The 19,075-nt window shown below is 34.3% G+C and overlaps 1 protein-coding gene across 4 annotated transcripts in view; it reads right to left on the bottom strand.

The window, feature by feature from the left end:
• Positions 1–5,626: 5,626 nt before the first annotated feature.
• LOC128855780 (facilitated trehalose transporter Tret1-like) overlaps positions 5,627–19,075 on the bottom strand; it is a 65,328-nt gene continuing 51,879 nt past the window's right edge. Inside the window, exons 1-5 of one of the 4 annotated variants that reach the window (XM_054090953.1) lie at positions 16,169–16,253; positions 7,964–8,157; positions 7,429–7,590; positions 7,102–7,353; positions 5,627–7,004 (exon numbers count right to left, since the gene is read on the bottom strand). In XM_054090953.1, coding sequence (XP_053946928.1) covers positions 6,085–7,004; positions 7,102–7,353; positions 7,429–7,590; positions 7,964–8,096 — 1,467 coding nt within the window. In that variant the 5' untranslated portion in view covers positions 8,097–8,157; positions 16,169–16,253 and the 3' untranslated portion in view covers positions 5,627–6,084. Of the gene's footprint in view, positions 7,005–7,101; positions 7,354–7,428; positions 7,591–7,963; positions 8,158–16,150; positions 16,254–19,075 lie in introns of those variants that run through there. The other 3 variants (XM_054090954.1, XM_054090957.1, XM_054090955.1) reach the window with 3 other exon arrangements.

Consider the following 19,075-nt stretch of genomic DNA (forward strand, 5'->3'; position numbering starts at 1 on the left):
TTGCTGGTTTTTAATCGCACTCAACCAAGCGTTGCAGGCATTGCGAAATAGCTAACGGGCCTTCACTGAAATACAAGAGTTTTGCGTCTTGATACTTGTCAGAATAATATATCAAAAAATTAAAAAAAAAAAAACGGATTGAATTAGGAATATCTGTTGTATTTTTGCTCTTTTCCATAAAAGCAAAAAAGTCATTCCGTGTCAAGTAACTCAAGTATTTTGAAAAGTAAACGGAAAAATTTCTGAAATCCCTGTAAACTAACCCAAGTATTTGGAAAATTGTGCTGAAATAAAAGTAAACTGAAAAAATTTTGAAAAGAATTTAATAATTTTGAGATTTATTCCATGCTGAAAATTTACGTATAGAGTGTTTTAAATCCAAATTTCTACATTTCTTTTTAACACTTTTATACATTCTTTGATTAATTTTTTGTGATAAAATATGCGTTAAACAAATTTTTTTTTTGGTACAAATTAAATTAATGAAATTATTTGGAAAACATTTAAAAAATTTAAAAATAAAAAAAAAACAAAAATGTTTGGAAAGAAATTAAAAAAAATTTCTCGGAAAAAAATTGGAGAAATTAAATTTTTTTCTCAGATAAAAATCGGAAAAAAATAAATTTTTTTGCTGGGAAAAAATTGGAAATAAATTAAATTTTTTTTGTCACAATTTTTGGGAATATTTTATTTCTGCCATTTAATTGGCAATTGGGAAAGAATTAACTTTTTTGCTCGGAAAAAAATTGGAAAAAAATGTAATATATTTTTGTCGCAAATTTTTGGGAATTTTTTTTTTCTGCCTTTTCAGATATTTTATTGAAAATGGTAGTTGGGAGCTGTTACTAATGTTTTAACAAAGAAACTCTGATAATAAATAGTTTTATCAGTAAATAATCTTGCAAGTCTTTATTGTCCCTCAGACAAAGTATTTTCCACGTAAAATAAAATTTTACACTGAATTTCGTATAATTTTTGGCATTTGTATGGAATTTGTACGTCCGCGCTAGTCGCTGCTGTTAACCAGTTTCGCCCATTTTTCAAATTTGTGTGTTTTAAGCTAAACTGATTATGTCTGTCAAATTTTATCAAAATCGGACGACACTTATTTTTTCCGCCCTCAAGAGTAGAGGGCGTGGAGATTAGTCCATCTTAACCATATTTCATGTTTCTCCTTTCTCTATTGAAATCTACTCAATTGCTAAGTTTCAGCGAGTTCGCAATACGTTTACTATTTTTGTCAACAGCTTATACGGAATCGCTACACTGTGCGACGCTTTCGTTCACTTAAAATAGGTTTTAATACGATCTCCTTATAAATAATCTTGAGGAGTGCATAAGTATTATAAAGTTACTTGTCGGCGCACAGTTATTGCGCGACATCGCAATACAGAAAAATGTAGGTACGTCAAGTTCGCTTCCGCTGAAATTAACGCGAGTATATTAAAATGTGCTCTGAGAACGCAGTTGGGTATAGTAGACCCAAACCATGTGTTAGGCGGTCGAAAGTGTCCCACATTAAAGAAGGCAGCCCGCAGTCGAAACGGCAAAAAACTAGCTTACCCAATTGGTCTACGAGCTGGGCATCGATGTGATACTAAGCGAGCAATATGAAAATAGGTATGAAGCGTCATGTGCCAGCCACGCAACCGACCATTGATTTACTATAGGTGTTCATCAAAATCTCAGGAAGTTTGATATTTTTAATGAACTAACCCTTAAGATTTCAATGCCATGGGCGATGAAGCTACCGATGTTCAGTTTTGTCAAACTCCAGAAGTCTAAACAAGAGAATAAAAAGACTCGGGAAAAGTTATCTAAAACCTGTAGGATAGACCAAAACATGTTAAATGGTATTCTGAGTCATCCCTCACAGAGAAAGTTGCAGAAGGTCATATAATAAGAAGATGCGCTCACTCTAACCTTGAACACAACACAGAACCATAGCTACCCTTACAAATAGTCAGCCCACAATCAAGGTTCTCAACTCTTTTCACGTTACATCAAAACTGGTGCTGGAATGTCTTGATAAGCTGAATGTCTTATGCTATGGGTTCCAAATGGCAGATAAATTTACCCGGAAAGAGACGGGCTCCCCATTCATAGAACCAGAGCCATTTTGTGGTCTCCGGAAGTGGAGGAAAGGCAAAGAAAATCATACTGGGACTATCTACCGGGCTTACAGTAATCAAAATCAATGATAGTTAGCTTTAAAATAAACCGATTTAAAGATTGTAAGGAATTAAATGAAATTAATTTTAGAATCATTCAAGGAATTCTAACAGGACATTGTAAATTGAATAATTAAAATTTGAAATTTGAAAAGTCTAGCCAAAAAGCACCGAGAGATTTGGTAATTCCTAAAATTATCAGGCTAAAAAGCTCTTTGTATTCAGAACTCTCGAAAGTGAAAAGGTAGATAGTCAAAGAGGAAAGGAGAGAAGTAACAGAAGGAAAACGATAGGATTGAATAGAAACAGAGACAGGGATAGCTAGTCTTGTGAGAATTTTCCAGATTCTTTGGTAAATCTGAAAACAGCCTCCACTTTGACAGAATTAATTTTAGTCGTTCTCATGACAGCGGAACCCAAACTTCATAGTCTTGCTCTAGCAAATGCATGACACTCACAGAGAAAATGTTCAGTGCTATTCACCTCCTGTGAAGAAGACAAGCAAATTGGGTTCTCAATGAATCCAATGGTGGTCATATGCCCGATCAACCGATGGCTTGTGTGCTGTAATAATATTGACCATCAACCGAACGTCTTTTCTTTCAAGTTTTAGAAGAAAGTTCGACAGTTTTCTGTTCAGGCTTGTCACAAAACACTTCGCAGTTCCGCAGCGTTCAAGACTGGACCATCGCTCTTTATATAGATTGCCTACATAATCGCTGATCCAATTCATGATGGGCAACCGGTGATCCCCAGTTCGGCAATTCAACGTCAATTTCATTCCCTTCAACACTGCAGTATCCTGTAACCCATATAAGTACAAGCACGGTCCGTCTTGCTGCAGAATTAAGCTTCTTCTTACATTCTTGAACCGGCTTTTAGGTTTGCTTTGGGCTATCCAGTGCTTTTAGTGCAGCCCGACTGTCACCCGACAGTCTCCAATCTACCGCTTTCCCGCTCCATGTCCTCTCAATTATCCACTCTGCTACTTTCAGGACGGCAAAAATTTCAGTTTGGAAATTTGCCTTTCTTCCCATAGTATAATGGTACTTTTTACTATCGTTAAAGTACCATCCGACTCCAGAACCTATTTCATTCTTGGACTCATCGGTAAAGAAAATATCTGTCAAACTTCTTTAAATGCACTCTGGATTACTGAAACTCTCTTACTATTCGGGAAGTGTTTGAGTATAGTAGCAGCTTCTGTAGGGAGGAGGATGAAAACGCCCCTAGCACTCATGTCTAAGCGGTATAAACACCTGGGTAAACATATTTTACCAGAAGAGAAAGTAAAGCTGAATAAAATAGGACGAATACTAAAATTTATTGAGGAAGTCGAGCTCATAGAAATGTTCTATGAAGGAACTACAATACAAATTTCTATATCTATTTCGGTTCCTTATGTGAACAGTCGGTAATAAAATGTCTTTGGACACAATTGCGTGTGCTTAGAAATACCCGAACTATGACAACACAATCCGTTGGCTCATTCTGCATTTTCTATCAAGAAGCTTCTAGCCTAGTAAAGTATGCAGGTATTCGTCGGAACCTTGGACCGTTTGATTTGCCTGCTCTTAAGAAGAAAACTGAATTTTAAGGTATAAGATTTCAGTCCGTTTAACCAACAAAAGCAAAAGTGGTATGTGCGCGGAAGAAACTAGAATAAGAGGACTTGCAGAGGCATCGAACTTTAGATCATTCGCAAGAAGGAGGGCTGCAGGATGAAGGAAATCAAATTAGAGTATTTATGGCGTAAGTATCGTCCTTTAATAGCCACATCTCTTAGAATTTCTTAAAATTCCTTTCTCCACTTTTTGTATTATCTCATTTCTAATAGCTTCAATAAAAATATAAATTTACTAGCAAACCCGGCCCCCTTCGCTGGGCACACTAAAATAGAATACATAGATATGGTTTAGAACAGAAAATATATGATTTTCATATTATTTATTTCTTTATTCTTTATTCAAGCGCTTTGCCATAAACAAAATTTTTTTTTTCTCTTTGTTTTTGAGTAAATATAAAATATAAATTGAAAATCAGGAAAAAAGAAGATTGTTTTTAAATTTCAAATCAACGCATATGAATAAACAATCGTCTTTTTTCCTGATCATCCATGAATTTTTCGTTTCAATTTATGTGTTTTATTAAGCATTGGAGCTTTTTTAACCATTATCCATTTATATTTTTCAAAAAAAAAAAACGAAAAATTTTTTTTTTTCACGAACACATAATTTCATTCGGATTTCACATTAAATTCTCAAGTTTCGTAAGAAATTATTCACTGTTCCAAAATCCACTCCAAAAAAATTCACAAACAATTTTTACATGTTGCACTTACGTTTTTTCCTTATGGCATCCAAATCAGAAAGAAATATAGACACATTGTAACTCACACTGTCAATTTGACAGTTTAGTTCCGCCCCAAGCGTTAAAAAAGTAAGCGACATTATGGCTGGTTCAAAAGAACGCTGTACCCGTTGCCAGTGCTCCGAATTACAACCAAACTTTACGAAACCCATTTTCAATACTTACTTAACAATGTGCGTAAGTTTGGTTTAATTCGGTGGAAAGACACGGCGGGTCCACGTTTTGGCATATATTTCCAGACCCTAGTCATCAATAGGTATGTAAATTACCCCGTATTAAAGCACTTACCAACAGCTTTCATTTGATATCCATATTGTACAAACACATTCTAGGGTCCACGTTTTGGTCTCTATCTCGAGACCCTAGTCACGGAGCGGATGGAAATACTCTGAACTAAAGCATTCACCAACAGCTTCCATTTGATACCCATATTGTACATACACATCCGAAAGTTACCCGGGTCCACGTTTTGACCTATACCTCGAGACCCTATCTACCAATAGGTATCCAAACTATACGGAAACCATCTTCAATACCTCCTTAACAATGTGCGTAAGTTTGGTTTAATTCGGTGCAAAGACACGGCGGGTCCACGTTTTGGCATATATTTCCAGACCCTAGTCATCAATAGGTATGAAAATTACCCCGTATTAAAGCACTTATCAACAGCTTTCATTTGATATCCATATTGTACAAACACATTCTAGGGTCCACGTTTTGGTCTCTATCTCGAGACCCTAGTCACGGAGCGGATGGAAATACTCTGAACTAAAGCATTCACCAACAGCTTCCATTTGATACCCATATTGTACATACACATCCGAAGGTTACCCGGGTCCACGTTTTGACCTATATCTCGAGCCCTATCCACCAATAGGAAACCATCTTCAATACCTTCTTAACATTGTGTGTAAGTTTGGTTTAATTCGGTGCAGACACGGCCGGTTAGCGAGCACACACAAAAAGTTGACTTTATTTTATATATAAGATTTTTTCAGTTTGTGTCCGAAAAATCCAAATATCTTACGGAACCCTATTTTTTTTTTTAGCCTATTCGTTACAAACAAACAAACAAACAAACAAAGTTTTCCTCTTTATAATATTAGTATAGATTCGTATTTATTATTATTGTTATTATGTTTACTTATATTATATAGTCAATTATCATACATCAAACTTAGATTAGGCATTAACAATTAGAGGTTTCACCCTCGTATTAATTGATAAATATAATATCGTTTTCATTTTATTCCTTTATAAATATTCAGCTTTAAATTTATTCAATAAATTTAACTAAAATTGCTTACAGACTAGAAATACTTTAAAGATTACATTAGATATGCGACAAAAATACTTTTGAAGCGATTTGATTCAGGACCCCACACCACACCATCTCACTCATCAACGCCCCCACAAGGGGCTATCACCATTACAATGAGGAACAAAGCGCATACGAGAGGATGCACACATACATTCACAAATAAGCTATCTTACAGCATGCAGATGTAAATGTCTCCGCCCCAGATAGTATCCCCCTAGTAACTTAGTTTGGCTTCTTTCCATTTAGTCTGTCTTGAATTTCCTGAAGACTCAGCCCCTTGGTTTCCATCACCACGAAAAGAGTGAAGAAGAAGGCCACAATGCAGAAAATGGCAAACAACCAAAAAGCGTAGTATGAACCCAAAGCGTCCAGCGCTGGATACCAACGTGTTACTACGAATCCAAGAATCCAGCAGGTGGATGCCACAATCGAGGAGGCGATTGACTTAACATTCGCTGGGAACATTTCACCCAACACCGCCCATGGTAGTGGACCGAATCCGATGCAGTAGACAATATTGAAGAGCACCAAAGCGGGTACTGGCAACCAGGTGACATTGCTTGCATCACCCACAACTTGTTGTACATAGAAGAAGGCACCCAATGCTGCCAAGCCGACACACATACCAAAGGCCGAAATTAGTAAGATGACTTTGCGGCCCAAACGATCGGCAATAATAGGCGTCAAAGCGGATGAACCAACTTGCACGCCACCAACAATGATGCTGGCAATGGCTGAATCCAAACCGGTGTCGGCGCTTTCGAAGATAGATTGACTGTTGAAGAGCACAACGTTGATACCCGACAGTTGTTGGAACATGATTAGACCGGCAGAGATGATCAGAGCTTTGCGTGTGCCCGGATTTTTAACAATATCCATAACGGAACCCTTATTGGCCATGGACTCCTCTACTTCTCCCTGTATAATAGCCATTTCGTCTTGTACAATATCAGGGCTTTGACCACGCAAGAATTGCAGTGCATTTAAAGCATCCGATTTCTGGCCTTTGCCGGCATAATAGTAAGGACTCTCAGGCATGAAGTAGAAGATGACGTCGAAGATAATCGGTATAACTATACAGCACCATTGCAAAGTCATATACGAGACATAAGCACCGACGGCGTAAACATATAGAATGCCAGCTGCGGAAAATGAAAGGGAAAAATGTTGCGTGTAAACATAAAATCTAGCAATGAGTTTCAAAAAAAAAAAAATTTTTTTGAGATAAATATTACTTACACACAATGAACAGCTGCATGAGTGAGCCGGTGGCGCCGCGTACCGCATCTGTCGCAATCTCACCAACATACATTGGCTGCACAGTCATGACAAAACCAACGCCAAAGCCCTGTATGAGACGACCGACCAGCAACATCCACACTTCGCTAGCGAGCATCATAAAAACATAGGCGACAACGAAGAAGATCGAACTCGAAAGAAGTACCCATTTGCGTCCAATTTTATCGGCAAGTGGACCAGCAATGAAGGGTGCTGTGGTGGTGGAAAGAAGTAGGAAATAGTTGAGAGTTCATGATAAGATTTTGTTGAATTTTTTTGTTTACATACCTACTAAGGCGCCCAATGCCAAAATGGATGAAATCCATGCATCGTCCTCGGTGGTGATGGGATGATCGAGTGGCGAATCTGTAGGATTTACAGCTTTCAACTTGGGCCCCACTGGTGACGTCCAACCAAGGCAAGTGCCCACCGCAAAGGCTGATAAATTAGCTGCAAAATTGAAAATCATTGCACTTTAGTTGCTGTCAGATACTCGTAAAAGAGTTAAGCAAATAATATCAACATTGAGTGCCGCTGAACTGAAGTGGTCTTATCAAACTCTTGAGAGAAAGGTTAAGTTATGACAATCACATATTTCTCAATTTGTGTGTAATTTTTAAGTGATTTAATGCGCACAATTTTGTTGAAGTTTGTTAAGACACAAAGTTGTTTGTAATAAGAGCGAGTTCAATTTTCAAAAAAAAAAATTTGTTTTAGTTTTTGCATGCACTCTCTGTTAATTTTTATATGAGTTTTCGTTAATGCCACTTTTGTGAATGCCATCAATATTAAAAAAAAAAATCATAAATTTCATTTTACTCACCCGCAAAAGCAGCCATGAAAATTCTTATAGTCTTGACCGGCTCCATTCTGGTACTGCGTGAAAATCCGTCGCTTATCTGAAAAGGACTCACTTCACTGTATTTGACTTGTGTGTGTGGTTCTTGTGAACTCATTAGTAGTAGAGTGGTGATTATGTATGAAGGCACAACGGCGTTTACTAGCCAAAGCAAATAGCTGAAATGAATGGAAGACACATTCGATGATAAATTGCTGGTAGAAATTAATATTCTAACTTCATATGTGGGTATCTATGATGATGAGTTTAAAATGTGCTGTAATATGAGCAATTAGCGCTGAGGCTAATATGAAGTTATGTCACCTTTCATTTTGCGTTTTTATGAGTGTACAAAGAATTATAATAGCCTTTTTTAAAATGTAATTGGAGTTTAATAATTCATTAATAATAATAATTGGTAATAATACCCGCATATTATGTATAGGTGTATTGCACACATTTATCTGTATGTACATATACAAAAATACATACTAATTTGAAGCAAAAATATGGAAAAAAGCTTTAACTCAATAATTTGACAAGCTACGAGTTCCAGTCATTATTAAACTGCCCTCGACATAAAATGTAAATGACTTAACAGAGTGGAGGTCGATGAATGATTTTAAAGCAACAACAGCCATTCGCTTTCTGCCGTTTTGGGCATATGTAACAAAAACCGGCATACATAGAGAGGGGTTTTTCTTGCCCACCTTCTAAGTGTATTTATACCATGTTAAAGATCTCATAAAAAGTCATTTGCCGTACAGAGGCAGGTTAAAATATAGTACATAGAAGATCACACCAATTGGTAGGAGAGCATTAATATGCCCCGCATAAAAAGTGGTTACTCTTAATCCATGTCGAGAGGATAATACATAATTAATGTTATTGGATGGATGTTAATAACTAAAAAAGAGGATGTCTAACAGACTAGCTTTGCCGAAAACAGTTCTAGTGCAGGGAGTCGGCTGTTGTTCCACGGTTGGTTAAACATTGATCGTTAACATTAACAGAGCAGTTCTGTTAGTTCTCTCGTACTACTCTCCCGCGGTTGGTTAAGCATTCCTCATTAACATTAACAGAACATCATTAACATTATCTCGTACTACTCTTCCGCGTTTGGTTAAACATTGATCGTTAACATTAACAGAGCAGCATTAACATTCTCTCGTAGTACTCTGCCGCGTTTGGTTAAGCATTCCTCATTAATATTAACAGAACATCATTAACAGTAGTACTCGTAGTAATCTGCTTACAGCCGTGAAATTTCGTTGGCAACATCAATTTATTTCGCATGTACATTTGGTAGCAATTATTGTCAAAAACAAACAACAAAATAAAACAGGAAAATCTAAATTAAAAATGAGGTCGTTATTGGCAGAATTTGCTTGTTTATTTGAGTTTTGGGTATTTCCACTATTTACGCATTCCTCTATTATAGTAAAGAATTGTGGTAATATAATAAAAAGTGTACCATGTTTTAAGCAGATTTAAGCGGATTTTTTTAATTTTTTGTTGAATTTCAATTGGAATACAGTTTTTAGATTCGACAAAATGTCACTTATCACAAAAATTTAAATAGCAAATGCAATTAAAGCAAGTCTGAAACAATGTTGCTAGCATCATGCTGGCAACATGTTGCGAGCTGCTTCGTAGTCTCAATAGAGCACAACTTTGATGTGGAATTGTTGTGAACTTTTACGCATACTGTTATACAGGCATGCAAAAATGTTGCTCACATGATGTTGACGTGAAATTATTGTAAAATTGTACGCATATTTCACATATTTCGCATATTTTGATGTAAATTTTCAGAGCTATTTCGTGTTAAATAGCAACTAAATGCTTTACCTTAACGCGGATCGATTTGTATGCCACCCAATATTTTTTTCTTTGTACCGCATTGGGTGGTTGAAACCACGGCAAGAGCCGGAATAAGTTTCACGTTACCACGAAAAAACAGCACCAATATTATTAGTCAAACATTGTGCATTGACGAAGATCTAGTAAAATTTCTCATACACTCATAAAATCGTACGTTTTGGCATAAAAATCATTTATGGATAAGCTGATGAGTAAAACAACTCATAAAGGACCAGTTGAAGGGCCACCAAGATCGTGTATTACCACACCTTTAGACATTTATTTCTGGGGGTATGTAAAGTCTGAATGCTTTGTGGATACACGAGGCATCGACTGAAGTATTGGAAGCCAACATTAACAAAAGTTATTCACGAGATACCAACCGAAGTTCTCCAGCGAGTCATTGAAAATTGGTGTTTACGGATGGTCGAACTATGGCGCAGTTGTACACAACATTTGAAAGGGGATGTCTTTAAAAAATAAATGCCATGAATGATTCTAAACAAAAATAATACGGATTGCCTAAACAATTTGAGTTTTCATTGTATTCTTCTTCTTTCCTAGCATGACAGTCCTGGATGAACCATTACTTCCGCTTTCCCTTAACTTTTCTGCTGGTCTGCATCGTTGAGTTTGATTATCAATCCGAGGCTGTTCTTGCGGTTTCACGACAATTAGTTTTGGGTAGGATTTCGACGACCTCCAGACCCTAGTCCATCTCCCGACTGTGTGTTCACTTTGCTTTATTTGTTCACTTACACTCCACTGAGATTTTCCATGCGTTGACTGGGCCTACCCAGTCTTGTGTAAAGGTGAACAGCATCACCAACGTGAAGAAAAAGCAAGGGAGTTTGATAGTGAGAGGTGAGAAGCAACATTTCGTAGTATCAGCTATCCCTTTGCACATCACTAACCTTTCAAATTGATACCTCTAAATTGATCACCCTTTACAAGAAACTGCTGGAAATGTCACACGAGCGTGTGTTGTCCACGATTGTGTGTGTGTTGACCTACTCTGGTTAGTTTCCATATAAAAGTTCCATGAAATTTCACACACACACACACACACACATACATGCGTGTATGCTCTGATTTTCGTATTAAGTGGGTAATATTAGTAATACTTTTTTATTTGTTGTTTACTTTTCAGCTCAATTCATAAAGTCGTCCAACTAATTCATTAATGAGAATGAGCCTACTACGACGCATTGATTACAGCGCCATAATTTCAAGTGATAAGCCTTCAAAACGAGCTAAGAAATTATTATCGTAGCCAAGTACAGACGCAAAGGTAAATAAATAATAAATAAAAGTGAAATCTTTCATTCGAAAAGTCACGAATGAGCTGTGTGGTGCGCGCACACGTTTCGTAAATTTGGTAAGCAGCACTTCGAGCAGTTGCTTAGTTGGCCGCAAATAGGCTGAAATTTTATGGATTCTCTGCGACTTGAGTCTTAAGATCTACTGCTTTATGGCAAAGCATAATGATTGCTACCGTTTCATATTCTATTTATCTTCACTTATCTGTCGCTGGCAGACAAAACAAACATAATAATAGTAAAAATCTTAACACTCACTACTGAAGTAGCTCGCTACTATTTTTGGAGAATTGTTTTAAAATTCCTTGCCCATTTTATTGGATTAACTAAGAATAGCTCTATTTGTCTAATGTCGCGGTGTTAAGTACTTGGCATTTAGCTGCTGTTTGCACTGTTACTTAAATTTAAGTAGCCCGCTCAAATGACTTAATTCCGCATTAGCTAAGTATCAGTAAAGATAACTCGATTCGCATAGTGACAATAAAATCCTTAATTACGAAATTCCAACACGTTGCGATGGCGAATTACAAGGTAAGAACATTGAACTACATCAAATCACGTAGATCTACAAACAAATCAATACTTGAAGGGGAATTTCATGTCTCATGCTTGGTATTAGTCAAATACAAATTAACACAACGAACGCGTCCGTTTTCCGGACTACATTTGTTGATAGTCGATTGCCGCTGTTAACTGATTACGGAAAACGATTGACGTGTTTGATGGGCCAAAGTCAAAATGCTTTATGATTATTTTTTGTTTACTACCTTTTATATTCTTAACACAATCACACACACACATATACACCCACACGTGAATTAGACAAGTATTACGTCCTAGCGTGCGATAATCGAAGAGAGCAAAAACAATAAAAAAAAATTTAATTAAAAAAAAAAAAAAATTTTTTTTAAAAACAACAAAAAGTTAAAAAAAAAATAAAAACAAAAAAAAATTTAAAAAATAAAAACAAAAAAAAATTAAAAAAAAAAACAAAAACCAAAAAAAAAATTAAAAAAAAAAACAAAAACAAAATTTTATGGAAAATTTTTATACGCATAGCGCAGGGTCAGGTATACACAAGTAGCGCCACAACAAATGTGCGCATGTGTGTATGTGTGTGTGTGTGTGTGTGATTGATGCGATGCGGTGTGCGTTCGTAGAATTGTTGATGAGACGGACAATCAATTTGGTGACCAATCGAATTTTTGCGATTAGGAAATTAACAATTTAAATTGCTAGGGGGGTAGCTTGCATGCATTTATGTATATGTGTATGGATATGTGTGTGTGTGTGAGTCTTTGAGTGGGCATGAAACGTTGTTTGATTTGCGTCAGTCAATATGTGTATGTATGTGTGTAAAAAGTGCTTACGAGTATAAAAAAGTGGTTTAACACCTTTGACAAAGTTAGCTAATTAATTATCTGTGCGATTTAAATGCAAATTTATTTGAAAGGAGGAGTTTTTTCCAGAGCGTCCGTATGTATTAAACTGTCTGCCGTCACTGGCACATTTGACAAAGTACGCAACTACTGTGACAAGTGAAAGAGTTGACGCCGCATACATATTTGTAAGCATTTCAAGATGTTTATATGTATTTATGAGGCACTGCCACATAGCTTTGCACAAATAGATGGCCTTGAAAATATAAAATGGCTTTTTTAATAGGAATTAAAGCAATTTCTAGATACTAAGTGCAAATCTAGATTTTTCTTTCCCAAGCCCAGCTCTAATTTGGCGCGATATTTTCTATTTAGGTATCTTAATTTCAAATTTTTCAATAACTACTGAAAGCTATCTCGTCTCTGCTGTTCGAGGTGATCGTAGAAAAAAAAGAGCTATATATAAATAGATATCTGATCTCACCGAAAATGTGGCACTGCTGACAACTTGTGAGTTTGCTGCTTAGCCATTTTTCATGGTGAATGTTAATGGCGTACATGACGAGCACTGAAGGACACTGTTTTCGCAATGTATTGCGTATTTCATTTGAATGAATTATGATTTTTGAACTGCCAGCATCGGAGTAGTGCAAGGTTTTGAAAAGAAAAAAAAATCGTATTCTATGCGAATTTGTGGCGTTTTGGAATGAATTTCGAGTTTCATTTGAATGAATTATGCATTTTGAACTCAGTATCAGGGAATCACATTTTTGGTTGTTTCTTTTTCAAATATGAAACATTTCTCAAAAATCCTAAACGTTGTTGTGTGCTGGTGTTTCACTTTATTTCATTTGGAAACCATAAAATGATATAGCATTAAGGCACCTTTCTGGTATAGAACTTCGAAAAATTTTTTATTTTTGAGTTTAACAATTATTATAATTTTTTTTTTTGGTTAAGAATAGTGATAATTTTTTTTATTTAAATTGTGTTTTGTTTACTGAAGGGCAATGATTGTTTACAAATAGTTTCGTGCTGCTCAATAATAACGCAACAACAATTTTTGTATGCTTTAAGATAAGAAAATGTTTAAGATAAACAATTTTTTTTCATCTTTTATTTATACATTTTTTATTTTTTCGAAGCCTTTTTGATTTGAATTGTGTTTTACTTACTGAAGGGCAATGATTACTTAAAAAAACATTTCTTTTATGCTCGATAAAAAACCTACTTTTTTAATTTTATTCTGTTTCAGAAGATTCTGTTCTGTTTAATTGCATTAATTTTTTTTTTAATTACATTATTATTTTTTTGTTTTTGAAGTGTAACCACTATTATTTTTTGTTTAGGTATAGTGATAATTTTTTCTTAAAATTCTGTTTTGTTTACTGAAGGGCAATATTTGTTTAAAAATATTTTGGTGTTGCCCAATAATAGCGTAACAACAATTTTTTATGCTCAATAATAAAGAAATTTTTACAAATTTTTCTGTGTTTGAGATAAAAGTTTTTTTAATTTTTATTTATACATTTTTTTATTTATTTGAAGTTTAACTATTCTTATTTTTTCGTTTAAGAAAAGTGATAATTTTTTAATTTAAATTGTTTCTTGTTTACTGAAGGGCGTTTCTTAAAAAAACATATATTTTATGCTCAATAACAAAGTAATATAATTTTTTTTCTTTTTACGAATAACATATACACACTTTTCCGTTTTTTTTTTTGAAGAGTAACTATTATTATTTTTTGTTTAAGAAAATTGATAATTTGTTTAGTTAAATTTACTATTATTAATTCATTTATACTTTTTTTTTAAGTGTAACTATTATTATTTTTTTTTTTTGTTTAAGAATAGTGATCATTTTTTCATTTAAATTGTCTTTTATTTACTGAAGGGCAAAGAATATTAAAAAAATATATTTTTTATGCTCAATAGCAATGCTACTTTTTGAATCTTTTTCCGTTTAAGAATAATTCATATATATTTTTTTCGTTTTTTGTTTATTTATTTATCTTTTTGTTTTTGTTTACTGAATTCATTTATATTTTTTTTTTAAGTGTAACTATTATTATTTTTTTTTGTTTAAGAATAGTGATCATTTTTTCATTTAAATTGTCTTTTATTTACTGAAGGGCAAAGAATATTAAAAAAATATATTTTTTATGCTCAATAGCAATGCTACTTTTTGAATCTTTTTCCGTTTAAGAATAATTCATATATATAATTCATAAATAATTTTTGCTTCTTTATATATTTTTCCTCGTAATTTTTATTTTCTGAATTGTATTTTATTTTTCAAAATTTTAAACTCAAAACTCTATAGACCAAAGAACTAATAAAATTCACGTTCCTATCATCGTCGGTTTAACCTAACATGAAGGGTCAGTATTAATATGCAGCCGGCAACATTTATGAAATGTTTTTATGTAACTACCACAACAACAAACAACAGATTGTAAATCTCTATTGGAATATACCGTAAATATTATATTTCAGCGCTTTGAACTAAATCCTTTAATTTTTCGGGGCCTTTTAAAGTAATATAGAAATTGCAAAATTTTGCAGAATTTGATCAAATCTAATTATTATTTTTTTTAATATTTAATTAAACTTTTTTTAATGTTTAATTCAAATTTTTGAAGTGTGTTAACGCTAAGAACAACATTCTTCGATTTTTTGTGGCTTTTCAAAGTAAAATTTGAAATATTTTCAGAATTTGGTAAAATCTAATTATTAATTTTTTTTTATATTTAATAAATTTTTTTTTACATATTTAATTAAAACTTTTTTTTAAGGTGTTACCGCTAAGAACAAAATTTTTCGAACAAAAACAAGAAATTTTTCTTTAATTTAAAAAAATTTCCAGAATTTCCTAAAATCTAATTATTCATCTTCCGATTCCTTCATTAACTCAGCACGAAGCTTTGGTGGAATAACCTTTGCTACATTTAAAAAAATTATGACTAGCATTTGCAATTTCAAATTTAAAATTTCTTAGCAGATTTTTTCTCGTATACTAATTCCGCCTACATCATTCAAGTAGTTGCAAGATTTTTGTTATATTTATTTTTTACGGGTTTTAATTGCTCCATCATTTCACTTCGCCACTTTGCAATCTTTACTAAAGCAACAAACAATTAGTTATAATTGCAAGCCAGAAATTCTCTTAAATCACAACAACTTAAGCGCAGGTAGGCATTCAATTTTGCACGCCGGCCAATTGCACAGGCACATATGTATGTACATTTGTATGTGTAAATAACAGCATAGCTATGAACATCAGTCGTGTGTGCCATGAATATTTAAACAGTTTAATTTAACAATTAGTTGAGGCGCCGGAGCTTGTGGAATTCACATAAAGTAAATAAAGGAAATACTCAAATAATGCAGAATGTTTATAAATAGAATTAAGGAATTTGCGCTTCTGCAGCCAATAGTTAATTTTTTGAATTTTCCTTATTTTCTTTTTATTAATTTTCTTAAATTTCCTTAATTTGTTTTTTTTTCTTCATGCACAAAAATATTCGAAGTCTTTCGATGATTTCAATGAGTTGGACGAAACACAAATATGAATATATTAAAAAAAAAAATAAAAAACCAAAATATCTCACTTTTTTTCTTTTTCGTACCGCTCACTAATATCCTTTTCTATTTCGTATTTCGTATAACTGTTTGCACAAATTTGCTGTATCCTTAATATCCTGTGCACTTTGTGTGAAAATTTCCAATATCGCAAACAATCGTTTAGTCTTTTAAACGTATTTTTGAGCTTTATTGTTCTTTTTGTTTTACACTCACTTGACCACACTTATATGGCCGCAATTCGGACAGTAATGATAGATTTTTGCGATTTCGGACGCAATTTAAATACATTTTTCGACACATCTTTGCTATCAATAAAATTGCTTTATAGTAAACGCATTACAAATGCGTCGCTGCAGATTAAAACGACGCGATCGTAAACGATCATAATGCACGATCTCATTATAAATACTCGTACAAACACTTAAGTGCATATGTGTGCGACTGTATGTGTATGTGTATGTGTACATCGGTAACATAAGTATTTAGTTACCGGCGCTTATCAGTGCCACCAAGCAGCTATGTGACAGCGCAGTTTAGTGTCCACAAACAAAACGTAGGTACATAGTCGACATCCAATCAGCGATCGTTTGACATGTTCGTCAAGCTCAATTGGGCCGACGATGTGATGTGTGTGATAAGATGATGAGCACCAGGAGAGCGCTCTCAGAATGCAATTGAGTCTATAGGAGTAAGTAGATGGGGTAACGCATGACAGTACACTAAAGTTGTGACATTTGCCTGCCAACTACAACAAAGTGTTGTTTTACTATTATTTGAATTAAAGTAAATATTATAAACTACACATGTAAATACTCACGTTTATTCTTATGTATGCGTGATACATATGTTTGCATGTGCGTGCGTGTATTACTAAGAAAATCTATGATTCGTGTTATAAAAATGTTAAAGGGTTATACAGGGTGCGTTTATGCACTAGGTCAGTGCTTTGTTTTAGTTACATTTGTAATGTATAATAATGAAATGAAATTTATTTATTATTTTATTATTAATTTATTTTTGTGGTATAATCAAAAAGAGAGGGAGAAAAACTGTATGTATATGGTCGCTTCGGTACATGAGGGGAAATCGCTGTTTGCTGAGTACTTTCGCCCACTTCTTTTGCGCTTGATTAACTCATGCGCATTATTGAAAATTTTATTCACATAAAATGTTTTGATAATATTAACACTTCTCACGATTTTAGGCTCTTGAACATTGTGAGGGAATAGGAGGATGTGGCTCAAGTGGGCGCCTGTATCCTTGACGTAATAGTGTTTTCCCCAAATTCTTTTGCAAATCTTTAATATATTTTTCCTGCGCAATCGCAATTAAATTATTATCTATTAAATAAATGTTTTGATAATTACGACTCGTAGTTGTGGTGTTAGATAGGTGTTTATCGGTAGCTAGATTGTCGAAATTGCTACAGATTGATGAAATTGACCTTGAAAATAGAAAACAAACTGTGCTAGTTTTTTTATTAATTACAATTGGAGTTTATAAAATTCTCATTAAAATCTCTGCTATGTTAAAATATTAAGTTTAATCAGGAAATCAAGTTTCATAGAACTTCTGCTGCTTCGATGTGATGGTGGATTATTGGCGTGGCTTGCAGCTGGCTTTAAGTTCCAGTGCAAACTATTTTCCATTGCTTTTATTATCATACCAGTGCTGCATTCACATCTTGTAAAACGTTGCTAAAGTTCCAACAAAATTTTTGGTTTCAAAAAGGTTGCCTCAGAATTGTCGGATTTGAAAAACAAATCGTCATAAAAAGGACAGAAACTGAAAAGCTTAGTGCACAATAGCCGAGGGTTAGCTTTTTAAACCGATGCGGAATGTAAGGTAGGTCTGTGCATGAATTATTATTATTATTAGAAGGCCATTACGCACTGCGACCAGAGCTGATCTATTGTGAAAGGCTTATTTTGTAACCCTAGAGTTTTAGGCTTTTTAGAAATTTTAGCACAGTTTTGGGTTTGTTGTTGCAAAGATTGCATGGAGATACTACGATACCACCAAGGTGGTGAAGTCTTTGTCTGCCCAACGCAGGACATTCACAAAGCACATGTTCTGAGCTTTCTATGTCCATTTCACAAAAGCGGCAGACATTGGTCTCAGATAGACCAATCTTATTTAGATGATACCTCAGGCTGCAGTGACCTGTAAGATATCCTGTTAAAAGACGCAGATCTATTCTGCTTTGTGAGAGTAACTTGTCAGATATTCCTTTGTTGGGACTTAGGAATAGTTTGGCTTGACGCTGACCGGCACAGTTTAGCCAGTGTGCAGCAAATTTTCTTTCTTCCCATTTCCTAAGGAATTCATTAATGTGGCCTTTTGTGAGTCCACAGAAAGGCTCGGGACCAGTAAGTTGCATATTTGCTCCTTGTTTTGCAAGGTCATCAGCCATTTCATTCCCCTCATGCCCTTCATGTCCCGGAATCCAGACTAGAGTTACTATGTTGAGGTTTCCTAACGTGTTGAGAAGGTTTAGGCAATCATTTACCAATTTAGAGGTGATAGTCGTTGATAGAAGGGCTTTTAGAGCCGCTTGGCTATCTGAAAGTATGTAGATGTGAGTACCTCTCATTTTCCTTCTAAGGCATTCTCTCACACATATTTCAATGGCATGTATTTCTGCCTGAAATATTGTTGGGTAGGATCGCATGAATACATTGAATGAAACAATAAATTTATAAAAATCTAATAATTTATATTTTAGTAAATTATTAAGAAATAACTCATTAAAGAGTAAATTTAATAATTCATAATTTCGTTCGCATGTTTCGTTCTTTAAAGCAAAAATATTAGCTGAAAATATTTCGGTTTGGGGAAAAAGCCAAAAATAGCAAAAATATTAGCTGAAAATATTTTGATTTATGAAAATATTTTTTTGTTTCGTTCTTTAAAGCAAAAGTATTAGCTGAAAATATTTTGGTTTGTGAAAA

Source organism: Anastrepha ludens, chromosome 2, assembly GCF_028408465.1.
Source record: "Anastrepha ludens isolate Willacy chromosome 2, idAnaLude1.1, whole genome shotgun sequence".
NCBI classification, from domain to species: domain Eukaryota; kingdom Metazoa; phylum Arthropoda; class Insecta; order Diptera; family Tephritidae; genus Anastrepha; species Anastrepha ludens.